Source organism: Anopheles stephensi, chromosome X (genome assembly GCF_013141755.1).
Source record: "Anopheles stephensi strain Indian chromosome X, UCI_ANSTEP_V1.0, whole genome shotgun sequence".
In the NCBI taxonomy this organism is placed as follows: Eukaryota; Metazoa; Arthropoda; class Insecta; order Diptera; family Culicidae; genus Anopheles; species Anopheles stephensi.
In genome coordinates, this window is record NC_050201.1 from 11,256,268 (window position 1) to 11,283,746 (window position 27,479).

At 46.6% G+C, this 27,479-nt stretch overlaps 2 protein-coding genes across 7 annotated transcripts; one reads left to right on the forward strand and one right to left on the reverse strand.

Annotated features, from left to right (window-relative positions):
• Positions 1–3: 3 nt before the first annotated feature.
• LOC118507292 (adenosylhomocysteinase-like 1) lies at positions 4–16,130 on the reverse strand. 6 transcript variants are annotated; one of them, XM_036045682.1, is made up of 7 exons: positions 15,698–16,130; positions 15,577–15,626; positions 6,674–7,051; positions 6,231–6,550; positions 3,874–4,223; positions 3,173–3,744; positions 4–3,113 (listed from the first exon to the last, which is right to left on the reverse strand). In XM_036045682.1, the coding sequence occupies exons 3-7, from the start codon at positions 6,681–6,683 to the stop codon at positions 2,986–2,988; spliced, it is 1,380 nt and encodes a 459-aa protein (XP_035901575.1). In that variant the 5' UTR covers positions 6,684–7,051; positions 15,577–15,626; positions 15,698–16,130; the 3' UTR covers positions 4–2,985. The 6 variants fall into 6 exon arrangements, with proteins under 6 accessions (XP_035901575.1, XP_035901584.1, XP_035901557.1 ...); XM_036045691.1 differs by lacking the exon at positions 15,577–15,626 and having other exon boundaries at positions 6,674–6,859; positions 7,000–7,710; positions 15,698–16,099; XM_036045664.1 differs by lacking the exon at positions 15,577–15,626 and having other exon boundaries at positions 6,674–7,310; positions 15,698–16,106.
• A 1,322-nt stretch (positions 16,131–17,452) lies between these two features.
• On the forward strand, positions 17,453–25,119 carry LOC118507283 (BTB/POZ domain-containing protein 17). The gene is made up of 4 exons (XM_036045617.1): positions 17,453–18,584; positions 19,119–20,121; positions 20,195–20,370; positions 23,875–25,119. Exons 1-4 carry the CDS (start codon positions 18,498–18,500, stop codon positions 24,124–24,126), a joined length of 1,518 nt encoding a protein of 505 aa, XP_035901510.1. The 5' UTR covers positions 17,453–18,497; the 3' UTR covers positions 24,127–25,119.
• The last annotated feature ends 2,360 nt before the right edge of the window (positions 25,120–27,479 follow it).

Below are 27,479 nucleotides of genomic sequence, written 5' to 3' on the forward strand. Positions count from 1 at the left end.
TCGTCTTCCGGTTTGTTTTACTCTCTCTCTCTCTCTCTCTCTCTCTCTCTCTCTTTCTCTCTCTCTCTCTCTCCCGCGCTCTCTTCATTTCAGTTTGTTTCACTTACTGGAAAAATATGTTCTTCTGTTTCTGTGTGTGTGTTTTTTATTATACAAATTTTCTTTTTTTTATTATCCCCGTGTTTCGCACTTTCATTGTGTGTGTGTGTTTCTTTGTCTGTAAACTAAAAACATTATATTCCAATTATTGCACCACAAGAAGAAACAAGTGGGTCCCTCAACCTGATAGAAGCACTGAACTGAACGCAGAACAGCCATATTTTGGCTGTGTTCTGGTCTCTGGTCCATCCTCTCCAACATGGGTATTCCACAAAATGGCCGTGCTTTCCATTTGGAACAAAATGGCAAAACAGGACACACCAAAAGGAAATGCGTTAAAAACCACAAGCAACAGTTTTGAACAGTCACTATCCTCCGAACCCTTCTCGGAGGTTCGTTATAATCCTTCTCTTTTTTCTTAGTTAATTGACAATTAATGTTTAGTTGAGGAGAGTAAACGCTGTGCTGTGCGTGAAGCTCCAACAGGAAAAAAAAACCAAGACCCAACATAGTATAAAAAGGATCTCTTCTGCAGCTCTGCACCCACCTATATATATGAGCTCCCCTTTACATGTGTTTGCTGCTGTACGCTCGGGGGTTTCGTAATAATTATTACTCTATTTAACTCTTCGTTTTTCGCATCTGATTTTTTTTTTTATAACAAGGGGTTAACATTCCACCCAACACACACACACATGCAGACACAGCCACGATGATAGTGGGTTTTAGGCAGCGGCGTACACCAAACATGCACAGCAGAAGACGTTACCTCTTCCGGTATTTTTTTTTCTCTCAGTGTGGATGTTAGTGTGTGTGTGTGCAGAGCAGATTCTCCGTCTGTGTGTGTTTTATAAGCGGCGGAAGAAATTCGTTTTTAATATAGTGTTGTATGTATTATACACAGAGCAAAGGAAGAACGCGTACCTCATTTCCGGTTTCATTACTTTTCTACATGCGTTCGTGTGTGTGTGTGTTTTTGCGTGTGTTTCCACTGCGAAATGTTTTTTTTCTATCATCTTTTTCTTCTTCTCATTCGTCCTATTCGTCCTTCCACTTTGGCACTACAACCTCGAAAGGTTACGGCCTACTGTTTGATCTAGCTTCCTGTGACCTTGACTGTACCCAGAGCTGGCTATACTCTAGTGATGTGCAAACTGAGTCAGAATGAGTGAATGAGTTAAAGCTTAGCAATGTCTGAGATGGTTTAAATCATCACTAAGAATTATTTCAACTCATTTATAATTTAACTCCCTGTGCCGATTAACCACTCACTCACTTCGTTTTAACTCACTCACTATGTTTTAACTCAGTGAATACGCTTTTTGCACGTGTTTTAACTCATCGAAACGATATTTAACTCTTCTTCTTCGGCCTAACGACCTCTTAAGCTCACGCCTGCCATTTCTGGCTTACTAGACTTAATGATATCGCATAGTTGAATAGCCAGTCCTCACCGTGAGGGAACGACCAAGATGGGATTTGAATCCCGGTCGTGAGATTTAACTCACGGAGTGGAATAAAACATACTGCGTGAGTTAAAACGTTTTGAAAGAGTTTAAACGCAGTGAGCCAGTGGTTAGTCAGCGCCGACATTTAACTCTTGTAGAGTGAGCATTTAACTCACTATTCTAACTCAACTCACTCTGATTCAATTCACGCTACTGAGTGGTTGTTCCCATCACAATTATACTCAGTCCCTTGCGTACCAGAAGACAGTCCCATAGGTGGGATTCGTCTGAAACCTCTGGTACACAAAGCGGAAACTCAGAAAAGATTATGCCTGATTTAGAGGTGAATTTAAAAAAAAGTTTGTAGCTTCGAGTTCGGGTAAAAGTTCGAGTAAACTTTTGACGGCTCGATTTTCAAGCAGTAGAAAAACTTAGTGTACAGAGGATATATTCACTGTTCAATTAAAAAATGTCTGCGCGTGCGATTGATGTTCAAAGTTACACCAATGAGACATAGAAGAAATATACACTGGTCAATGAAAAATATTCTTCACAATTATTGCGTTAAAATGAATAGATTAAATTTTCAAAATAAAAAAAATTACACTTCGTGTACCGTGGATTGCATAGCTTGCAAGCTTATCTGCATCTCTAAAATATTGCGAGCAACGGTGGACAACATTTCTAACATGGAAACACACCAGCGTAAAGAATCTTGGTGCTTTAAAACACACACACACGCGCGCGCTTCCACACAACCTACACCTCAAATACTACTACACACATGCCGCAAACGCGGATTCGTTTGCTTCATCGGTTTCGATACGGGTTTGTCCTGCTTGAGCGCGGCTTCCGTCCACTTCCGCTTCCTTTGCATCGTTTTTTTTTATCGTACTAATCTATCTCCTAAATGCTAGTAAGTGTACTAGTGTGTGTGTGTATGTGTCTGTAGTGCAGCGTTTTACAACGTCCTAGAAAGTCCTTTATGGCGCTCGGGGAACACGCTGCATCTCTTCGCTGCTTCGAATTGAGTGTTAAGTGTTTCGCTGCATAGCTCTATCGGTACTATCATTACAACTTGGTATAACTTTGTGGGGCTTCAGTAATTTTGGTGGCTCCCGCGAAAGCCTACGAGGTTCCAAAGTGATGTTGGGTTTTTTTTTTCTTACTCCTCCCTCTTCCTCTTTATATCTATCGCTCTCTCCCTCCATCTCTCTCTCTCTTCATAAATTCGCTTTGTTCTAATGCGTTTGTTCTTCCGATAGTCTGCCGGTGTTCGGTCTCGCATCATACGATCGTTCCGTTTTCGATGCGTCAAATAAAATCTGTCACTTTACGCACACAAATGCTAACTCGAAACGTGTGCCGAATAACGTACGGCTAAGGTGTGGCGGCGGCACGGTGCGACCGGAACCGGGAACGAAGCGCGCTTGCTATACTAATACCTGTAGTAGTTCGGCTTGAACGGGCCGGCCTTGTTGAGGCCCATGTACCGTGCCTGCTCGTCGGTCAATTCCGTCAGATGTGCATCGAGCGTCTGGAGATGCAGACTGGCGACGTACTCGTCTGTGAAGTAAAAGCGATTTTAGTAACAGCCAAAAAAAAAGGACACTTCCGCATCATACCCATCTTCTTCGGCAGCAAGTACACGTCCGCCTTGTACCGACCGGGCGGTGCATTGAACAGCTCGATCAACGCCAACGCCTGCGTGGTAGCCGAGATGGACGCCACAAAGGACGAGATGCTCGAACAGGACAGATTCACCAACCGCCCTTCGGCCAGCAGTATGATGCGCTTCCCGTCCGGACCGGGCCAGATGATGTGATCGACCTGGGAGCGCATCTTTTCCCACTGCAGCTCGGACGTGCGCAGACTGTTCACGTCGATTTCCGTGTTCGAGTGGCCCATATTGCACACGATGCAACCGTTCTTCATCTTGTCCATATGTTCGCGCGTCACCACGTTCTTGTTGCCGGTGCACGTAATGACCACATCGACCGTGCGGATCACCTCGTTCAGCTTCACCACGCGGAACCCGTCCATGCACGCCTGAAGCGCACAGATCGGATCGATCTCCGTCACGTACACGATGCAGCCGAGCCCCTTCAGTGCCTGGGCACAGCCCTTGCCGACCTCACCGTACCCGCACAGCACAATCTGCTTACCGCCAATCATAATGTCCGTGGCACGCTTCAGGCTGGAAGAGAGATTGCACACGGTGGGGGGGGGGGGGGGGGGGAGCAGAACCATACAGCACAATTGATGATTTGTCAACGGTCAGCTAATCAATCAACGTGCCGCTGTTTTTGCAGCATGCCAAACTCACCTGTCAATAACCGACTCTTTGCAGCTGTACAGGCTGTCAAACTTGGTCTTGGTAATCGCGTCCTTCACGTTCATGGCCGGTACGGTAAGCTTGCTCGTCTTCGACAGCTGGTACAGCCGATGGACGCCCGTTACGCTCTCGTCCACAATGCCCTTGATCATCTTGAACATCACCGGATACTTCTTCAGCATCAGGTGCGTCGCATCGCCCCCATCGTCCAGAATCATGTTCGGCTGCCAGTTTTCCGCGTGTACACACTTGTCGATGCACCACCAGAAATCTTCCTCGATTTCACCGCGCCAGGCAAAGATGGGGACGCCACTTTCGGCCAGTGCTGCCGCCACCTCATTCTGTGTGTGTGTGTGATTGAACGATAAAATGGAGAAATATAGCGTTTTTTTTTATTTATCCTTAAAAGTCCCGAGGAAGGACATCTAAGAAGATTCGCATTTGGAAACACTAGGATAGGTCTATCCAGACTTCAACGACACAGTCTTTACGATGAAAGTGACTTAGAGACTTTTGCCGATAAAAAAATGGATTAACATGAAATATTATCAAGATCTTCACAATTCAGATTTTCAATCAAGGATATATATTATTGAGATATATCCAGAGCATGTGCTACCTCCAGGGTTCCGGAACCAGTTGCCTATACAACCTAGTATTCCTAGTAGGGACAGCCCCTTACAATCAAAGTAAATGGCTAGACGAAAATCGGAACAAACCTGCTATTGATAACGTCATAACATTTCTAGACAGATTTTATAATTCATGCAGAAATTCAGATCTGATCTGAAGACTTCGGACCATTCTACTATACATGGAACCTCACTGCAATATACAGAATTCATATCGGATACATCTCTCGAGATAAAATACAAAGTGTCTTTTGCAGTTTCAAGCCCATTAACTAGTAGCCTCAGCAAAATAACTCTAGCAAGATCTCTAGCGAAATAGGAAATACGATAAGTCATAATCCTAACCATCAACCCGAAAGATCTCCACACGGGAAATAGACCGATCTCGGTGCACGAAATCAAACCTTCCCGCAATCGCATGCATGTCAACGAAAACAGATAAAATCCTCTTCAAACACACGAGGACCGACGACGACGCCAGCACATTCTTCTCGGTTGGCCCCGATTGTAGGCGTTATCACGAACCACGAACTTCACTTGAGACGAAGTGTCACTCCAAAAGCCCCAGTGTCGCCGTGCACGACCGATTTTACGAAATCTGCTCGTTCCACCGGCAACGGTCGTATCTAGACCACACCGGAGAGATCTACATTGTGTAGATAGTGTGATGTAGATTGTTCAACCGGGGGGCGAAATTGATGCTCGTGTCAACAGATGGACTGGCAAATCTGCCAGTAGCAGCTATTAGGTAGGATAACAAAAGATAAACTAAAGTTTCCATGTTTGCCGGACCGTGGATGGTTGTGCACGTGATGCATCCTAAAAAAGTTCAACCCCCCCTCCACCAACCCTCACACCCGACTAGCGAGCGAGCGAATGCAGTTATGAAGATGCCGTAGAACGCAGGCCAGGTACCCCGAAATGGGGAAAGGGTTTGGTACGAAACGTTATAACTCTCAGAAACACGTCACTAGACAACGGCGATATGCACGGAACCCGGCAATTGAGTAATAAAACAACTGGCACGCAAAAAAAACACACACACACACCGGTGATGGGCGGGAAGGAGTGGACCCGCTGGTAACGATGCTTCCGAGTGGCAATTCATTATCTATAACCGAGTGCGAGACGTTCTATTCACCTTCAGCGTGCTCGAAACGCAACACTCTATCTATTTGCCCCATCTTTATCATCGCAGCGAAATGTCGTAAATTAGTTGGAGCGGCAGGAGCAGGAGGATGCGGGTGGTGGAGGAGGAGAAAGACCTGACCGAAAAATAACCTCACCCATCGTTGTGCTGTATCTCTGGTGTTATCGTGAAACTGTTGGGGGGGTTTTTTTTTAAGTGGCAACAAGCAAGTGCAACAACCATCGATACTGTGACGATTTCCGGCCAGTCTGAGTAGTATAATGATGGTGTTGCTTCGAGTATGTAGTTGATGATCGATTGTGTGTGGACACGGCAGATGTGATTTTAGTACAACCAGATAGACAAATAGAGGAAACAGGGTCCTCGACCCGACTTGGCCTAAAAATATAAATGGCGCCCGTGCGCACTTTCCTGAAGTATCAAACAAATTCTTCTAGCCTCTATAACCAAATGACTACCATGCTGAGGAGATGGTTCGTGTGCAACAAAACGAACTTCAATTCGAGTTGTAAAATGCAGCCTAAATTACCTAAACTCCCCCCCCCCCCCACAATTACAATACCTACCTGCGTCGAGTAGATGTTGCACGCCGCCCATCTAACGTTCGCACCGAGACAGATCAGCGTCTCGATCAGGACGGCCGTTTGCGCGTTCACATGCGTGCAGCCGACAATGTTCGCACCCTTGAGCGGTTTGTCGTCCAGGGCCTGCTTGCGCAGCGCCATGATGCCCGGCATCTCCTGCTCGGCGATCTCGATCTCGTGCCGGCCGAACGCGTGCTGCTTGATGTTGCGGACGCAGAAATCCGCGTAACCCTTGGAGTTTTGCTGCACCTTATCGCGCGGTGACAGATCATCCTCCTCCGAGCTGCTCTCGGTGTACGAACCTGCGGAGAAGAGCGACGTGTTAGGGCCGTACTCCACGGAACGCACTTTGCGGGGCACCACCGGACAGCCCCCGGTTGGTTTGTATTGCTGATTGATTGTAGAACGGTGTGGCAAACACTTACTCATACTCATCTTGGCAAGTGTTTGTTGGTTGAACCCAGCCCGGGTGAAGAGAAGGTTGACTCTTGAAGTTTGCTGCGTTGCACACACGCGTACACAGTGGCTGGATCGCTGGCACGCACCGAATGGCAGCTAGCTCAATGGCTCGTCGCTCAAACTACACTGCTGCCGGGCGCACCTGAACAGAACTGAGCCTTCCGATTAGTTTGCACTTCACCAGCACGACTACACACCTGCTCTATTCACACCGGCAGTACGAAACACACCGCACCTCCGGTAGATATTTATATCACCGGAACAAAGCCGTGCAAGATAAGCGGCTACTCACTGCAACACACTACACCCTCGGTGGCGTCGCCGCTACACTAGAGGTTCTGCTGCTGGATGTGGTAATAGTTGGTAATAACAGCCAGCTTAATTATTCCGGTGGCTACTACAACACCGCCAACATTGGTGAGACGTTATTCGGACACGTTACGCTTTTATGCCTATCGAAATTCAAATATACACACTCTCTACGTTTGATGGACGACGGTGCTCAGTTGTGCAGCACAAAACGCTTATGCTCCGATCGCGACCATGTATGTCCTACTCCCGATCCGCACTGCTCGACTTCCTAACGAACACTGCTAATCAATGCTACGAATCGCGATAGCATAAATACATTTATATATATACATGTATCTCGTGTTCCACTGCGTCCTCCTCCACAGCTGTTAGGGCAGAGGTAGGAGGCTTAGGCCACACGGAGAGGTACCGCGCTCTTCTTCGCCACGTTCTATCTACAGCCGTGGATCAGTAAGAACTAGCACACTCGCACACTGTAGAGCTGTGCGCGCCCGCGACACTTCCAGATACCGTGCCCGCCTGTCAGCGCGTAGACGCACGCAAGCAGTAGATACAGCGGTCAATCAGAAACTACGTCAGACCCGGAGCTGTCGCCGTCGGCTTCTTGCGCACGCGGGTACCAGATCGTGCCCGAAAATGTTATATAGCAGCAACAGCAAGTCTTCTTCACTCAATAAATTGCTCAAGCTATCTGAAAGAAAATAGATAAGTCAGCCCTGCATGGGTGTACGTGTTTGTGGTTGAGCGTGTGTGTGTGTGTCTCATCAATTGATTTCTTTCCCTCGGTCCCTCGGTGTTAATGAAAGTAATAAACACAACAGCAACACCAGCAACAGGCCCAAAGATATCGCCACCCACTTGATGATGAACAGCCACAACAGCAAGCTCACTGACAAGTATGCTTAATTACACCTTTGCCTATTTTCGCTCATTATCTAACGCAATTAATAGCGCAATAGTGTCCCAATACGCTTGGTGGGGCCCTACTACCTTTGCCCTACTTATAAACTTTCCATACTTACCGTTTCTAACTATTTACACACAGCGACACACACGCGCACCTATGATATTGGGAAGGCTAGCTGCATCATTGTCGTGTGCTCTGCTCCCCCCACCTTCAGAACTAGCTAGAGAAGTTGGAGCTAGTGTGTGTGTGTATGTGTGTTCCACCTGAGAGCGCCAGTCATATGACAGATGAGGATTGTCTTTATGGACGCATCTTCCCCCATCTGCTCATCATCAGATGTCTCCATATCTTCCTAAGAGGCGGCGATGGCGCTTCGTTTTCGGAAGCCCGTTTGCGTGCCACGGGCCTGACGTTGGTGCTTTACAGCGGGAGCGTTTAATTAAAATTTACGATTTTCCACCGGGGATACCTGATAAGCGAGACCTCCACCGTTACCTTCCCCAGTTTAAAGCCTACCGCGTTCGCGTTGCTCTGGATATAATAAGTTGGCGATGGATGTGGTCTCGCTACGGTGTGTCTCGGTAGTCACGGTGACAAATGAAACCGTGGGGCGACGCAATCTCCCGCGAACAGGAAGGGAGCAGAAAGCTAATTAAACTACTGCTGCACCACTGGATTAGACTGGAGAGGTTGGGTAACGGCCAAACGTTAGCCCTGATGGAGTAAAATAATGCATTCTCCCTTTGACGTGAACAGGCATGTAGAATCTAGCAGGTCGTTTGGCAAATTTGGCAGCAAATCTTGATTGTAGTCATATATCCTCTACTTTCCAAATTGGTTTGGAGTTTTCTTTTCGATGTTTTGGGTAAAACTCCTATAAATCTCTAAATCAACAATATTCCCATGATTAGGCATCGTATTATCCACGCCAGGTTCCAGTGGTCTAGACAATTTTATGGAAATGGAACAGAACGACCAATTCTTCTGTCTTCTTCTTCTTTGCCCTAACGACCTCTTAGGTCCTGGCTGCCATTTCTGGCTTACTAGACTTAATCATACCACGTTGTTGGATAGTCAGTCCACACTACAAACAGGCGAGGCCTAAGAGGCCTAATTTTGGCAGTGATATTGTCGAGTAGACTGTGCTAGACCGTCTGTGGTATATCAAGGACTTTTGCAGCAACCGGAAACCCGTTGTAGTTCCTGATAAGTATACTACGATATTCAGTTGTTTTCTACGATAGGGATCTTCACTGTTCCATACAGTTGCGGATCAATCCCCCTTGGAAGGTTGAAGGCCCCTAACACATTGAATCTGCTGATAGGGCCAGCATCAGTGGTCAAGTGGAGATATTATACCAGGTACCTTATAGAGTTCTTCTCTTCTTCCTCTCTGTGACTTGATTTTACCCGGTACAAGGTTTTCAACTCTGCGACCTTATGGAGTTCAGGACTCTCCAAATGGTCCTGGGACCAGCGTACAGTACCTTATACTCCTTTCAAGCCTCTGGCCTTTCATTGGTGTACAGGTTTTCTCAGGCCAGTTCAACATTGTAACACTATTTCTTCTTTCTTGACTTAACGACCTGTTAGGTCATGCCTGCCTGGCTTACTAGACTTATTGATACCACGTAGTTGTATAGTCATGGAGGAACGGCCCAGACGAGATTTGGTCCTGCTGTGTGAAGACAGGCTAAACTGGCCTGAGAAATCCTGTAAAGATATTAGCTTGTAAAGATAGTTTTTAACAGGCCAGATCCAGATATGGATTCGCAAAACCCTGCCCGATCAATCCACACGCGTAGGACTTTGACTACGAATTCAGCTACGGATAAGATTCAAATCAAGCAAGCCAAAAATGATTGGCCATGACCTCTGGAGGTTGTAGAGAGTGCCAAATGAAAAACCAAAAAAATTACATTGCAAAATAACAACAAAATTCAATCGATAGACAAACGTTTTTGGTTTTACCCCGACGTCTACGAGCCGGTAATAGGATGCATTTCCAGCGGCAAAAACAACACAATCCAACACCATATCATGCATTATGCAGTTTCCCACCCCCTACCTCTCCCACCCACCATACCACTGTTTGTTAGTTTTTCAAGAGAGCATCACGTGAAGATGCAGCTGACGACAATTGTACCGCCGCCGCGACGTGCCGCGAGAGATCGTTCGTTAAAGCGACGAGAAAGAGGAATGATATTGTGGCCTTTTGACTATTTATGCAACAGCACATCGAGAAGAAATAAAGCACACAACGAAAAAAAAGGCAGCTAAATGGCTGTGTCAACCTCGCTGAAATGATGTCAGTTGGCAGAGAATGGAACCGGCAAACGGGGAAAAAAAATTAATTAAAAAATCGATCATGCCTCGCGTTGGTTTTTTTTTTCATACCCTAGGCTGAATGTTATAGGCTTGATGGAGTGTGTGTATATGTAAATATAAAAAAAACTCAGGCAAAAAGTTTGATGATGTAGTTCCATCTTGTTGGGATGGTTCAAACGCTTCATGTGAGCAATTTCTCTGCATGAAGGCTAACGTAATTAATTTAGAGCGACATGGTACAGGGTTTCTCACGCCAGTTCAACATTGTAACACGCGAATCCGACATCGTATATGCACTTCAACCTCGTGAAGCCTTCTAAACACGGGTAAACAAACATTCAACTCAGTAAAATCCACAATCCCAGGTAAATCATCATCCTTCTTCGTTTTGGTGGGTTTACTTGTTATTTAGATGGAGCGAGAAAACATTACGATTTTGTTACCTGTGATGTTTATATGCTGTATATAAAACATGGTTTTACACTATAAATTCCGTATCATTTCAATTGTTTCAAGTCAATAGGGTGGTCCGGTGGCAGAGTCGATTGTAGCAACGGTCTTCACACGGCAGGAGAGGGTTTCAAATCCCATCCAGACCGCCACCCCGTAGGCAGAACTGATTATCCAACTACGGGTAAAATCAAGTCAAAGAAAGCCAGAGAAAAAAAAAAACAGATAAGATTTTGCATATCCCCCTTCCCTATCCCCCCCCCCCCCCCCCCCCCCCCTATTACACGTGGTAATTTTGGGTGGAATAATTCGGGAAATTTGTCAATACGGCGTCAAGCCGTCTAACTCAAAATATAAAATAAAAAATTCGGGAAATTCGCTGTCGAAATTTCGTTTCACCTCCTTCAGAAAATTCCATGCTTCACGAATGATAGCAGCGATGGAATAATTCTACTTTTCCATAGTGACAGAAAGTAAATAGGATGAGCCGAATTCATTTTTCTCCTCCATGGTAGCAGCGAAATTTCGGAATTATTCCAACCAAAATTACTACGTGGTTCGATGTTATACTGTTAAAAATTTGAATTTTTAACCGTTTACTGGATGATTTGATATGATTTTCATTTTAAAACTTCTAATAACTTTTAATAATAAGTTTGTTAGGTTTTTACTGTTTATGTTGAGTTGATAAGGTCTCTGGCTGCCATTTTTTTCTTCGACTTGATTTTTTCCCCGTAGCTGGATAGTAAGGATAGTACAGAATGGCGGTCTGAATGGGATTACAGCTCCAGTCTTGCCGTGTGAAGACCAACGCCTCGACCACCAGATAGCCACAATCGTTTAGAATAAATTGAAATGATACAAGAATCATAGTGTGAAACCAAAGATTTTAAAAGCATATAACTATTGTGTCAGAAACAGCACCGTCAACTAGGTAGTTTCTATTGTAGATTTAATATTGAATATTTGTTTTCCCGCGTTAAGAAGGTTTTAACGAGATTAAATACGTTGTTGGATTAGCGTTTTATGCTGTTGACATACATAGTGTTACAATGTAGAGCCCTGTATTTCTATTAGCAGTTTCAAAGATTTAATTGTTATTTATAAAATGCTTCAGATTTTTTTCCTGATTTTTGTCTCGATCCAGTTTAGCTCCACTGTTCGAAATTAATATGTAGCATTGAAAATATCAATGATAATAGTACATGAAACGGTACGTCCCGTTCACACCGTCTGAAGGTGTTAACAATTTGCTAATAAAATGTCTATTCACACTGGCACTGAAGGTTCCGGTGGTGTGAGGCGCCGGGTTTTTTTTCGACGTGTGAAACTTGTACCATTTTGTGATGTGTGATGATGTTAATTGTAATATAATTTACATGAATGAATGCCCGCGCAGCAGGTGCTGTGAGTGTGTGTCCTCTGTACAACAAAGCACCGGAAGAGAGAAAAAAAAATGGAAAACAAATGATCCACCCTACACAACAACCAAAATTCACGCGAGAAGCACCAAAAAGCAATAAACACACACGCAGCACACAATCAGGGAAGCTGGTGTTATCATTCCACAATAAAAAGGGGTGCACACACACAGAACGCGCTTGTTCGCAATTTGATGAAAACGCTTCACCAATTCAATCCAATCGTTGATGCGGCAGCGGTAATTGAAAATGACTCGCCGTTCAATCGCGTCCAACGTGTGTGTGTGCTGGATACCGAAATGAGCACAAATCTATTAAGTGGATGAGGGCATGGTGCGCGTGATAGATCACAATGATTTACGCGTGTTGCATCGAACCGTTGCCGTCGAACCGCGCTAATGTGTCGTTTTTGTTTCTTTTCTCTTCTAGACTTCCCCCCAACGGACGATTGCAACACTCGATCTGGTGATACGGTACATTAACGATCGCTTTTTGTCAGTTCCTCCTGCTCGCTGGTTCTTTTGGGCGGCCTGGAGTGGCACCGTAGTAGCAGTTGTATAGGACCTTTGGCTATCCAAGCTTTCTTCTTTACTATTAGGAAGTCCTCGCTACCGCTGATGGTCTAACACTGCTATCTACTAATGGACGCATGAAAGTCATCACTTCATCTCAGTTTGAGCTTTACACAACTCAGCTAATTTAATTCTAATCTCTAATTTAGAGTTTAATCAAATTTGCTGCACAATGGTGAGATCACCGTACAGCTCTCAGAGCTCGTCTATCTAGAAGCGACTCCTTAATACGGTATCAAAAAATCATTTTGCTCGCACATGCATATCCATAGAAAAGATCACCACACAGCTCTTGGAGCTCTTCCATGTAGTAGGAGCTCCATCGTCCTTCCATACTCTCTCTATCTCTCTGTTCTTGGCCCTTTACTGTTAGGACATGCCTGCCATTCCTAGCTAACTAAAATTAATCATCCCAAGTAGTTGGATAGTCAGTGCTCACTGCAGGGAAGCGATCCGTATGTAGAGCAGCACCGTTGCTGCATCTACCACCGTGCCGCTCTCGTCCTTCCATACATACAGGACCATGCATCATTTAGTGTACGCTCCTCTCCCGTGGATCATAGCTCCTAGAGCTCGTCAATGTAACGACTTCTTCCTAATCCTTCCCCATTTGCGGGATCAAAAATCCTTCAGTGCCTTTTCTCTCTCGCACGCGAGTAAGAGGAATTCGTCAGCTTGAGACAGAGCACATGCATATCGATATAAGGGATCATCACACAGCTCTTAGAGCTCTTCCATGTAGTGGGACCTCCATCGTCCTTCCAGACACACAGGATCTTATATCCTTTAGAGCGTTTTCTCTGGTCTGGTCTCTGGTCTGGTTCTCTGGTCCGGTAGTTAGAGGCGACACCGGCGCCGATCTTCATACGGCAGGACCGGGGTTCAAATCCGTACTGAGGACTTGGGTATCCAACAACGTGATATCATGAAGTCTAGTAAGCCAGAAATAGCACGCATGATCTATGCGGTCATTAGACAAAAGAAGAAGATGATATGAATCTCCTGATCACGGATCATAGCTCTTAAAGCTCGTCAAAGTAGCGACTCCCTCTTAGTCCTACCCCATTTACGGGATCAAAAATCGAAAAAGTTTTTTTTTTCCCGAACGCTACGAAATTAGAGCAATTCGTCAGTTTTTGACAGAGTCCATGACTAACTAGTCTACGGGGGTAGCCAATGAAGGTCAGAAAATTCTCACGACGGGTTGCGGCTTTACGCAGCAATATCACTACCAATATACATACATCACATGAATCACGCGCATTATTGTGTGATTGGCTAATTAAAAATGCTCCTTATCGCTCGATTGAAATTGAACTCCCCTCGCTCAGTTTGTCCACTTTTCAATAGTAATTAATAACTGTTTGGCATTATACTGCTCGTTTTGAAAAGGGTTTCTCTGACTGGCTACTGAAATAAAAGGGCATAATAGAGTACAACAAATAACAATTAGTATTCCTTTTCGGTTTTCTGCGTTAAGCGCAAAGCTAACAGCTGTGTAAAGCTCGACTTACCAGTGGAGTGGGGTACGGTCACGTGCCATGCCAGTACTGTTGTTTGCCTTTTGATCCACAAGTGGTATTAGCAATTTGTTTTTCTTAGCCCTCAATCTCTCTCTCTCTCCCTTTCTTGCTCACTGATAGTTGAATAATTGGATAAATTCGGTTGATTGAATATTTCTGCGTCATGAATCTGGCAAGGCTTGGTATTTTTTCTCCGATTCTGCCGCTCGTATGAGACAGCAGCCATTGCAGCAAATCGTGTGCACGTGTGCTATTGAAGTACTTGCAGATGATGCACGGATGCAAATTATCTCATTTTTATCTGACACATTCCACGAAGGCCGAGCTGGGGAACGCGCAAAAAAAAAAGAAACCCGCCTACGGACAATCGGTTGGAATGTGTCTGGTGGGGAAGATGGAAAACCTTTTCCAGCGTTCAGTGGGAAACGGTGGTTACGCAACCGGTGCCACCGTAACGCACCCTTGGCGTGTGTTGGTTTTTGCTAGCTATCCATTTCCATTCGGATGCAAGAGCGCAGCGTATGTTGGACGGGGAACCAGTTCCGCCGTCTGGCTATCGAATGTGTTACTGGAGAACTGTGGGCACAGATAAAATTCACTAAAAATCCCGTCAATGTCCGGCGAAGGTAGCAAACAATGTTTCGGCTTAAATGCGGAAAGATGACATGCTATGCGCACATACACACACCCTGACCTATATACGCTTCACCGATGCACTGGATGCACTTTCATGCACGTACGAAAACAGCTTGTGACAGAGCGTTGCTGATGCAGGTGGTGAATGTTTTCCTGGCTACGGAATATCCAGCAGGTTTCACCGTACACACCGATTTACTAGAATTGCACGTTCCGGGGTATGGTTCATTTACACATCTGCTGTGTTGCAAAGCAAATACAAAATGCTAAAAAATAAACAGCTCGCCTCCCATTTCCCCAAGCAGTTTCCCGTCCCTGATACCGTGGCCACTCTATGGCTTCTCTCGCCTGAACGCTGCGTTTCTGTACGCGCCCGTATGGATAATCCTCTGCAAAAGGGATTCCTGTGCTTCTTTTTTTTCGCCACTGGTAATTTTGAGCCAGAACGTTGGGCAAAACAAAAACCCCCGAACACCGACCGTTATTCTACCTTCTCCCACCACCCCACATTGGGGTGTACATATACAAACATTTCACAAAAAAAACACACACACACAAAGAAAAAAATAACGATGCAGCGCTGTCAACTTCTATTCGATCGATGGAATGGCATTGTTTTTGCAGGTGGAGTTTTTTTTAACATACATTATGATTAATGAAAGTCGAATCGGAAAGCGCGTGTAGTGTGTGAGCAACACCAAAATGGTGAAATTAACCCACCCCCGGGGAACGTACGGACGGGCAGCTCCTACTGGTCCGGCCACTAGCGGCTACTAAACAAAACACATCTGAAACAATGAGACGGATTTGAACGGTGAATGGTATGATAATGCACACTTACCCCGGGTGTTCCGAATCCGTGGTCGTTGATCGTGCCACACCGCTTTTCCGCCTGTGCAAGCTTTCTCCACTTCTGCGAAACTGAACCTCGAAAGGAATGCAACCAGCCAATCTGCTGCATAGGCTGCTGCGAGATGCGTTTTCACTTGCAGCTGACGTGACGACGGTACGACGGCACAATCCGGCGTTCGATGATCGTTGGATTGATGCTAATTGAACGCGTACGCCGTTACCGAGCACAAAACCGAATACCAGCCGGATTAGAATGGCGCCGTTTATGTCGGAGTTATTGGTCGCCGTCAGGCGATAGGTTGCAGCTGTGTTTTTCGATACATCGGTCGACAATTTTAGTTTTATATGTGTGTGCGTGTCTGCGTGTGACTGTGCTTGAAGCTATTTCACATTTCTCCAGTGAGATGGAACGGTGCTTCGCTTAACCGTGCTCATTCCAACAAAAAAAACTGCCGGATATTCGAACCGACCCGGATTATCCCGGAGGTTGGGTCAAGGTTTCTATAGTCAAGGTGGCGTTTGCTGTAATAATTGTGTACATTCACCACAGCGAGGTTTCTCACCACCGCTCCAGAGAATCAACGGACAAAAAGGGTTCTGGGGAAAAATTACATCGCATAATTACGCAAAGGACTAATGTTAGAGGCTTTTAAGATGTATCGAAAAAGGTCCAACCGAAACCTGTGCCTTTGTTTATGTTTTGCGCTGGGTTAAAGTTCCCAAACGGGGGTTCGATCGAACTGTTTTCCAATATGAGTTTGGAGGATAATATCGAAATATACTGAACATCTTAGGCTTCTTCTTGTCCTAACGACCTCAAAGGCTATGACGGCTACTAGACAATACCCCGTTCCTACTACTAGCAAACGGTTCGGAATAGGGTTCGATACGCGGTCCTGCAGTGAGAAGACCAGTTCCAGTACCGTCTCAGTCACCGGATCGCACCTTTCGTCGGATATCTTGCGAGCTTAAGAGTTTTCGCGGCCTCTCAGCGTATTCACGAAACTAACTCATTTGCTTTCTGTGTGTGTGTTTTTTTTATTCCCAAACGTTTTTTAAAAGATAATCGAATACAAACTCTTCTATACATGCCTTACAGTGCTGGTTTGTCTATGCCTTGTAGGATTTAGAAAAGGCAAGATAGGTGAAGAAAGATGGAGAGCGTATGAATGATCGAGCAGGACAGGATTGCTTTAAGCGGTGCGCAAAAGTTTTTTGAAAGAAAATGGAAATATTCTATCGTACATCAGCAAAACGGTCTGGCCATTTCTCATGAATAAATAATTTATCAAACGAACCATACTAACGCATTTTCTATCTCTTTCTCTCTCTCTCTCTCTCACTCTCTCTCTCTCTCTCTCTCTCTCAATTCGGATGTTTCCCATCAGTTACGGGAACAAATTAAAAGCTATTTATGTCTGAACTCAACATACGTGCACTAATGGAATGTTCCATAAGGCTGGTGGGACAGCTTCTTTGTACGGCTTTATCTGTCAAAATTTCCAAAGATATTTATTGTTTCAATCGTACGACGGAAATGTTAAGCTTTTGCCATCTCCCATACAAATTCCCTAAAATTTTTACCGGACCCCACGACGGTGTTGTGCTGCCAGCCAATGTTTTCGACTCAAAAATTCACCACTAAAATGGCCGCTGCGAAATTGCTGTTCCATACCAACCTTTGTTGTGTGCATCATGCATTGTTTACCTGCTACATGCAATGCGCATTTCTTGTTGCATGTTGATAAAACATTCCAAAACATCAACCAAAACATCCCGCTCTTGACTCTTGTTGTCATTTAAGAATTATTTGAATTGCACTGTAAATTATTCCTTTTACTAGAAGACAGGCAATAACAACAGCAATGGAAATTTGATACTGTTGCAAAACAAACACAAACAAAATAAAGTTGTTTACCGCTGGTGTACATGGGGTTTACATGTAAAGTTGTTGTTTGTATACACCCTGAGCCCAGCTGGCACAGCGCCACCTGTGTGTGCATCTTGTGCACACCGTCTGTGTCAAACACGAAAAGAGCGTTCTATTCTCCTGGGTGCAACACTGTTGGTAGCATTTATCCAAGGCCTCCCCTGTCCGCAACTGTGTTGTGTTGAAAATCTCTCGTTGCTGGTGGAATCGTCGAACGACCGAACGATAGGAAAAAGGCCCTGCGTAATTTGGAGGAAAAAAACACGTCCCAATTCGGCTCACGGATTTCGTCACCCCAAAAACACTCGCACAAGTGTCGAACTGCAGCTCGCACGACTAGCGACTGGTTATCAAAGTTGTGTGTATACAATCTGCTGCTGGAAAGGATCCCAGGTTTGGGTTGGAACGATTTGTAGGGCGGTGCAAATCGACGAGCGAACTGCCTTGCCAGCCTGTGGTGCTGCTCGATAGTTCGGGGAAATGAGTTTTGCTTCAGAACGCAATTACAGCAGGAAAATTGGTATCACAACAAGGCGTTAGGTTGCTTGTTGCACCTATTGCATCGCTAGACGTGGGAGGAGGAAGTGAGGTGGAAACAGGGAGAAACAGTCCCATGGTTTGTAATGCCCGCTTTCTGACCCTAACACGCCACAAGCCGTAGGGTCGAAACTGTGATCTACATTAACCCAACCAACCATTCGGTTGGTCGCAAAAGAGGAACGAACCACATACCAGCTAGGATTGTAAATAATAGCGTCGTTGTACCGTGCAGGGCAGGCATGCTTTAGTGTACAGGCCTCCACCCACCCCCTGCAGCACCCTGTTCTAGCAGAAGGCCGGAAGAAACCGGAAACGCAATATGGATTTGGACACGGACTGCTGTGAATACCCCCAAGACTGCTCGATGGTGGACGTCCAGGATTATGGCGACATGGGACTAAAAATGGTGAGTGAAAACAGGTTTTTGTTAAAACCCAATATTTCAATTAATCGCCACATTATGCTTTCCTTGTAAGCGAAAAATTAAAATGCAGGTACGCTTCGGGGGTTCTGCTGTCAAATTGTTATAACCCCATTATTGTTTGCTACATCGACAACGCCCTGTTGCACTATTCGACGTCCATCAACTCATCGTATCAACCTTTTCTGAGATTTGTTTTGCTTCCACACTGCAACCTCAGCAGTTACCTACCATTACTGGCTTCGTTGAATTTATTAATTCGTAGCTGGAATGAGGAGGAGCGGTGGTAGGGGCGATAACGGCGCCGGTCTTCATACTGCAGGACCGAGGTTTAAATCCCATCCGGACCGTTCCTCCGTACTGAGGACCATCTTTCAGTCCATTATGGTTTATTACCTGTCTCCCTGTCCAGAATCTCAATACGGGTTAAATGGCCCACACTCGAAAATCAATTTATTTCGAATGAAACACTCGTTATAGCTTTACATACTAATGTTCCCCCGTAACCCACTCTTTCAGCTCTACAACACAAATAGTGTGTTGCAAAAGATTGCCAACCTGTACGCGGAACGGCTTATGTCGGATGTGACGCTTGTGGTGGGCGAAAACCGATATCCAGCCCACCGGATCATTCTCTGTGCCAGCAGCGACGTGTTTCAGGTGATGCTGATGAACGCGACGTGGCGCGAGTTCGGGGACGCGGTCATCACACTGCAGGAGGAGGACAAGTGCCAGGACGTGTTTCCCCAGTTTCTGCGCTACATGTACGTCGGCAAAATGACGATCTCGGTCGATACGGCCGTGTACATACTGAAGCTCGCCGACAAGTACAACATCCACGATCTGGTGCAGATCTGCATCGACTACATGAAGCGCCACGTTAACAAAGCGACCGCCAAAGGACACTTTGTCGAGTGGCTGCACAATGCGCTGCTCATCTGCCCGGGTCGGAAGGATTTGATTACGCTGCTGGAGAACTATCTAAAATGGAACCTGGAGCGGATAGTGGCGTACCCGGGCTGGGAGCAGCTGAGCCTCGGTCTGATGAACTGGCTGTTGCAGCAGAACGATCTAGTCGTGCGCAGCGAGTTCCGGCTGTACGAGCTGGTCGAGTGTTGGTTTCGGTACCAGAAAACGGCAATCGAGGAGCGGGCCGACATGCGGGAACAGGACCGGGAAAGTGCAATCAATAAGCTCATCAACGGTGTGCTGGTACACATACGGTTCGCGATGATGAGCCTACCGCAGCTAGCGAACGTCCTGATGAGCGGTGCGTCCGTGCGGATGCTGAAAGAGTTTTACGTGGCGCGGGTAGCGGACGGGATGAATTTTCACTCGCGCCACCTGGAGATAGTCAGTGCCATACGGCAGAGCGAAACGGGTGAACTGTTTTTCACACCGCGGCTCTACACCAGCGACCTGTGGAGTTTGGAGATTGCGGTCAACTACTTCCACAAGGTGGAAAAATATTCGAGCGTCGCGTCGGTGTTCTTTTCACCCACCAACTTCAGTGATGTCGATGGTAAGTGTACACTGCCGGGAGGATAGCGCCATGGTAGAGCCAAAGCTAATGGGACTTTCTTTTACTATTTTAGAAGAGAGTAATGGTTGGGATGTGGAGTTTTTCCCGCTCGGTGTACGCTACAAACCGGCACAGCTGATCGGTATCTACAGTGCGGCCACCAATCGGGAAATACCGGAAAGTATCATACGCACGGTACGGTTAAGAATTACCAGCCAGTCGGCAATGCGAACGGAACGCCGGTACATGGTACGTATGCCTACGGGTTCAGGGAATTGTCTGGGGCGTAACGGCACCAGATGCTTCTTCTTTGCTTTCCCTCCTACGAACATTAACCCTTTCCTTGTCGAGTACTCCGTGACCCATATGAGAAGTCCTCCCTTAGCTTTGACTCCATTTGATCCAACCACCGAGTTCGTTGTGCTCCTTTACGCCTCGTGCCAAGAGGGTCGTTGGCGAGCTCGTTCTTGGTAGGGCCCTAACCACTGTATCCTTCCGGCATTGACAACCGTCAGGATGTCTGCATCACTAAACTGCTCAGCTAGTTCGTGGTTCATTCTCCCTATCTTTTGCACCACCGCTCGTAAATGACGAGTGCATTGGTGTCCTTCTCCAGCAGCAGTCCAGGATTCATGCCCGTAGAGGACTACCGGCCGTGTCAGTGCGCGATGTATGGCACATTTCGTGCGTTGTAGGAGGCTTCTGGGTCTCAGTAGCCTGTGGAGCCTGTAGTAGGCACGTTCCCCCTTGATTTCGCTGCTTAAGTTGTTGTCCGAAGTCCGAAGATCGTGCCAAGGTAGCAAAACTCCTCTACTACCTCAAGATCGTCGCCGTCAACCAAGACTCTGTTGCCGAGTCGTGCTCTATCACGGTCAGAGCCTCTGGCAAGCAGGTGCTTTGTCTTCGTCGTATTGATCCTCAAACCAATCCTATCAGCCTCACGTTTTTAGTCGGGTGTACGCCTCGCACACCGCCGCAGATGTCCGTCCGATGATTTCGATGTCATCCGCAAAGCCAAGGAATTGGAGAGACTGGGTGGAAATCGTGCCCCTGATGTCGAAGCCCGCGCTGCGCATGACACCTTTCAGAGCGATGTTGAACAGTAAACAGGAGAGTCCATCCCCTTGCCTCAGTCCCCTATGAGATTCGAACGATTCCGACAGCATGTTCGACACTCTCACCTTGCACTGCAGCAACAACCGTACTGCCGCATACTCCATAGCACGGTCCGATCTGTTGTACCGTAGGCTGCCTTGGAGTCGATGAACAGGTGGTGGCATGGGTATCCGGTGCTCCCTGCACTTCTGGAGGATTTCAGTCGTAGAGTGAAGATTTGGTCGGTCGTGGATTTCCCTTCAACAAATCCAGCTTGATAGCCTACAACGAAATCTATAGCAAGTGGCGCAAACCTGCAGAAGAGTATGCGGGACAGGATCTTGTAGGCACAGTCAAGTAAAGTTGAAGTTAGCACAGTTCAATCTGTCGTCCTTGTTGTACACTGGGTGAATGACAGCCAGCTTCCACTCGTCCTTTAGTTCTGCCACCAGCCCATCGCTGCCAGCCGACTTGTGGGCACTGATGACTTCATCCAATGGCTGGTGGCATTTTGTCATTGTCATGCTGGCTGTTGTAGTGCTCCTCTCCACTGTTTTCTTCGCCTGGTTCATTGTCTCCTGCATCTGCTCGGTTTGGGTGTCTGTTGAAGAAACACTTATATGCAACCTGTCAATCACCTCTAGTTTGACAAGATATCTCTCTCCTATGACCGCGTCACTTGTCCCTTTCGTCGAAAAGATAGTCGGAAACTATCAGAGAGGATTCCGAAACGGAAAATCAACCACAGACCAGATCTTCACGATGCGGCAAATCTTAGAGAAGATGGCGGAGAAGCAGCTCCACTCCTACCATCTCTTCATTGATTTTAAAGCCGCATATGACAGCATAGCCAGGGTAAAACTGTACGACGCAATGAGCTCTTTTGGAATCCCGGCCAAGCTTACCAGGCTTGTAAGAATGACAATGGCCATCATCACATGCCAGGTGAAGGTGGACCACCAAGGGCCTGCGCTAGGGAGAGCTGGCTTGCCTGTCTCCTTTTCAATCTGGCACTAGAGAGAGCCATCCGCGACTCGGAGGTGGACACTTCGGGGACCATCTTCTATAAGTCAATCCAGAGTCCTGGCATACGCTGATGACATAGACATCATTGGTTTGAGGCTCTCCTATATAGCGGAAGCTTATCAAAGGATCGAGCGTGCGGCACAGAACCTCGGGTTGGAGATTAACGAGGCGAAAACCAAAATGATGGTGGCACCACCAGCGGCCCTGCTAACAAACACTGATTTACGCAGGGGTGATGTACAGAGAGGTGACCGCACCTTCGAAGTCGTCCAAAACTTCACCTATCTGGGGTCAAAAGTCAGCCCACCGACAACAACATTGATGGTGAGTTACGCGCAAGGGTGCTGGCTGCCAACCGGTCATACTACAGCCTGAGAAAACTTCTCCACTCTAAATCAGTTGTTGATTAAGGCATTTGGAGGGCCCGAGCGGAATGGCAGTTGAGTCCCCTCTAATTTTATATTAAAGGGAAACAACAGGACTTCCCTCGCGGACGCGGCTAACCGAGGCTTCCCTAACCGACGAGCCGCTCCTTCCGCTCCTAGGTTGATCCGCCACTGCTCTAAACACCTGTCGCGATGGACGAAGCTGGGATTGTACAGCACATTTATAGTCCCAGTACTCACATACGCCTCTGAGACGTGGACTCAGTCCAGACTGACGAAGCCCTCTTCCTCCTCCGCGTTCGAGAGGAAGATGGTCAAAAGCATTTTTGGTCCCGTATGTGTGGAAGGACAATGGAGGAGCCGCTACAACGACGAGCTCTACGAGCTGTACGATGATCTCACTATCGTACAGCGCATTAGACTCGCCAGGCTACGGTGGGCTGGTCACGTCATGAAAATGACACCGGACGACCCAGCCCGTTAAGTCCTTTGAGGCCGTCGATGCGGACAGAGGAAGCGTGGTAGGCCCAAATTGAGATGCGTCCGCCAGAACGGCCGGGATAACGGATTGGCAGACGACGGCGCTAAACCGTGAGCGGTATCGAGGATTGTTGCAGCAGGCCAAGACCGCAAAGCGGTTGTAGCGCCTGATAAGTAAGTAAGTATGACCGCGTTGCGGTACATGACGATCATAGATAGCTGCTTCATCAGCTGCTCGTCTGAATTCCCGAGGCAGCGCTTCTTGTCCTAAAAGAGTCTGCACCCATCTTCAAACGATTCCTTCCTCTGGTTACGTGTCCCGTAGCCAATCGTTGGTTCGTTCGTGGTGCTGATGGCTTGTTCCACCGTGGTCCAGTGGTCATTAAGGAAGATCGTCTCGGTAGTGGTGTCCTCCGGCAACGCGCGGTCGCTAAGTCCCTCGCCACATCAGCTTACCTCAGCCGATCCATATTGAGCCTTGGGGTAAACGTATTAGTCTTAGTAACAAAAAGTCCAACGGAAAACTATTTATCCAAATGGATGCCTTCTGTCTAACACAACAGCATCCCAATTTGTACCTGTCTATTATCTGGTGGTTTTATCATTGTGAAACATGGTTCCTAGGGATCAGAGCGTCCATGTATACGATAGAAAACGTTTCTGGCTTCTACATTTACCTTGTATTACTCTACCAACTATGCATTTTGTTCCTTTTTCCTTAAAATGTAGAACAATTTTTTTTTTCGTTCAATTCTCTCCCACACAGATCGGCGTCCTCATCTGCGGTATGATGAACGATGAAGAGTACGTCCGCAACTGTCACGTCCGCATGGCCTACTTCTCCAACGATCAACGGGTGCTGAATATCGATAATTTAATACCGTTCGAGGAGCTGCAGCTAGGGGCGCGCAAATTTAGTCAATACATGGTCGGCGAGCAGCAAAACACGATTAAGATTAAGGTTGTTATCGTACCGCTGAACCGATTCTCCAACGTATTTGCTCCATTGTTGGAGTAGTGTCGGGAGCCTGCCGAACCTTTGCAGAGAGTAGAATTGTTACTTTCATCCCCGCCCGCTGTGCTGTTCTCCCGGTTTGGCAGCGACTTGTGGTAGTTTCGACCGGATATCGATTCCAGAGCGGCACTGAAACGGCATACTTTAGGGCGGGCGAGTGCTAGCGGTACTTTATTTTCCCAAATCCTATCATCAAAGGAAAATAACGCCCATTACTTGTGATATAGTGCTTGTTTTTGTTTTGTTTTGAACTTGAAGGAAGCGACAAAGAGTGAGCTTTCGGTTGAGCTAGCCACATCACAGGATTTGGTTTAGTTTTTTTTTTTCTTTCGCTTCCTGTGTTGGCTTACTGTTATTCACTGCAAATCACATCACTAGAATTATTTTTAGTTACAAGCTAGAACCGTATGCAGACCGGGTTGTGCACTGATACAGTGGCCGATATTCCTTTGCAAGCGTTGCTAGCGTTTTAAAAGTTGGAATCCCAGATGACAAGGTACCGTGGTGTCTTCTTTTTGAAATATTTTATCTTGATTGTTTTATATTTGTTTTGCAAACCAAATTTTTAGTTGCACAAAATAATTTATAACTTAACGTCTAAGCGGCCGGTGTAGAACGTGTACAGTACATTAGGTAGTCGGAACGTCGGTTACTGTATTGCGCAACCCCCCCCCCCCTCCTACTTCCTCTCCACACTCTCCTCCCCCTCTCCTACTTCCTCTCCACACTCTCCCCTCCCCTCCCCACGTGCCACAGTCATAAACCCCCCTCTCTGAAAGGTTTAGCGTAAGCGCGGGACAGAGCGTTATAGTAAATTTACAAGCGATGCTGTGAATATAGGATCACCGTGTACAGTTATTACCATGTGGCGGTTAGAAAACACAAAAACACAAAAATAAAAACGGGCGAATCGTTCTGTTTTGCGTAATATTTTCGATTGCATAAATTTTCAATAAAAAAGAACACGTAAAGGACTACGTGTTGAAATACGTGTAATGTTCTATGTGGCAATAAAATCGTGTGTATTTGTTTGTTATTTTTTTACCCCTTAAAATAATAGTAACTGTAAGCAATCTTCAGTTGGCTTCTTGAGCGCGGCTTCTCACACACCCAGTACGTCTTCAGCGCGATTCGCAAAAAAAAAACAACGTGTGGCCAGCAGCAGCAGCAGCATCATCGCGGTTTGGGAACTTTAAAAAGGGAAAACATCCGTCCCGGTGGCAAGCGGAGGCAGTGGGACGATGATTTTCACTTTCGATAAACCCCTGTGTCCGCTTTTCTCATCCCATCCGCATCAACGCGGGCATAATTGTGGCATCAATTGCTGCTCCGCCACTGCCACACGAGGCAGACAGACAGAGGGGGGATGATGGTGTCGGGACACCTATTACAGAGTAGGGAGGGGGTAGCACGGAAACTGCTGCCATTTTTCATTAACGGTGGTAACTATTAGCCAAGTGTGCGGCCCGTGGTGGTGTGTCTGTGCTGTAAGCGTGTGAAAGTGAGAAAATGAGCGGGTGAGCAACCCGGGTATGTGGGTTGCGGATGTGGAAGCAGGAGCGTAAATGAATGATGGGAAGCGCATCATATTATCGTAATGGATGCCTTTTTGGCACCGGGGCCATCCTAATGCGAACGCTGGCGGCTCATTTTGGGCGTTGATTTTGGTGCATCTTGGCGGATTATATTATGCGCACAGGGGTTAACGAAAGGGGAACCGATCATGGTCGAGTGCTGAGCAGAAGAAATGTTCTCAGGTGTTTTCTCGAACCATCAGTGCGATGACTTACATTGAGGCCATCTTGTTTTGTAATATCGGAACAGTAAGATTCTTCGACATCACTGGCTTCCCTGACTTAGTTTACTCGTAACTGGATGATCAGTTCTCTTTAGTCTGGTGCTAGAGAAGGCTCTCTCAATGCTCATGTCGATAGATATAATCTTCTCCAAATGCGACGAATAAGAACTCCAGATGTTGGTATACGTTAGACATAATTGATTTGAAGGTCTCTCTTGAAGTAGCTTAATGAACCGATCATGAACCTCGGGTCGAGATTAACTAGGTCAAACCCACCATGATGGAGGCACTATCAGCGACCCTGGCAACAAAAACTGATTAGAACTAGATCAGGATTTTTGACCCTATATGTAGAGAAGAACATTGGGAGAGTCGAACGGCAAATTATAAGCTCTATTACTGCGGCTTACCCAGATCCTGAAGGGTTAGTCTTACCATGACTCGAACGACTCTACCACAATCTTTTCAGGCCGTTCCTAATGGACGGGAGGACTCATATGAATCCCACGTTGCAATCGAGTAACGATGTGGATGGCACCTCCAGAATGGTCCACATATTGGGTTGGCAGACGACGGCGCTGGACCGTGAGTAGTATGGATGACTTGCAACCAGGCAATCAGGCAAGGATCGTGTAGAGGATGAAGCACCTGTTAAGTGAAGGATATTCACATAGGCCTCACTGAGACATGGAAAAACTGACGAAACTCATCTTCGAGAGAAAGATGCTCAGAACAAATGTTAGACTCATACAGTTGAGGAGGGTCACTGCTACGTAGACGAGCTCTAAGAGCTGTACGGTGGTCTCATCATCGTGCAGGCAATTAGAACTGAGAATCCCTGGATTGGCGATCTGGCTTTACCCTGATCAGCTCAAAGATAAGAAGACTCCAGAGAGCTGGTTATGTCAAGAGAATGGCACCAGACGACCTAGTCTGTAAAATCATTTCCAGGTCGTCTCCATGGACAGAGGAGGTGGAGTGATCGAGTTTATACATCCACCAACGATGGTACAAGACCCTGGGCGGCATCGAGAACTTTGGTAGCAGGTCAACATCTCGAAACAAGTAAGTATTTTAACCTCACAATTTTCCTTATTCAACTCCTGTGTAGTCCTACGAATAGTGAGTAGCTTCGGATGCATCAGCCACCTTCCTATAAGAAAGCTGCCCCTTAAACACCAAACACAACGCCCATCGGACAAGCTTTGACAGCCTGTCAGTAGACAGTAGTGCGTATTGTGCGAGCAGGCAGCTTTCCACGGGCGTTCCAATACGGGCATCGTTCTGGAGCTGTTTATGCCCGCACTGCAGATATGCATGGATGGAAAGGGGGGGGGGGCTCGGTGCCGGGTTTCTCCCGGCACGAACCGAGAGAGAACAACATTTTCGTTCCCGGAATCGCCTCCGGGGCCACCAGTTCGAAATGTTTATGTATGTGTTTGACCCTGTTTCGGGATGCCGATTCCGCTAATTAATCCATTAATCCAGTGAATGTTTCACGCTGGCACACCGCGAAGCGAAAGTAGCCCGAGGCTTGCGCGCGCTCGTTCGCACACAC

What these genes read in the sequence shown, in the direction of transcription:
- LOC118507283 (XM_036045617.1), top strand. Translation starts at nt 18,498, where the DNA reads ATGGATTTGGACACGGACTGCTGTGAATACCCCCAAGACTGCTCGATG. An exon ending in GCGACATGGGACTAAAAATG is followed by an intron (nt 18,585 to 19,118) that starts GTGAGTGAAAAC and finishes CCACTCTTTCAG; the next exon opens with CTCTACAACACAAATAGTGT. An exon ending in GAACGGAACGCCGGTACATG is followed by an intron (nt 20,371 to 23,874) that starts GTACGTATGCCT and finishes TCTCCCACACAG; the next exon opens with ATCGGCGTCCTCATCTGCGG.
- LOC118507292 (XM_036045682.1), bottom strand. An exon ending in AAAGAGTCGGTTATTGACAG is followed by an intron (nt 3,745 to 3,873) that starts GTGAGTTTGGCA and finishes TCTCTCTTCCAG; the next exon opens with CCTGAAGCGTGCCACGGACA. An exon ending in CTTGCTGCCGAAGAAGATGG is followed by an intron (nt 3,114 to 3,172) that starts GTATGATGCGGA and finishes TTTACTTCACAG; the next exon opens with ACGAGTACGTCGCCAGTCTG.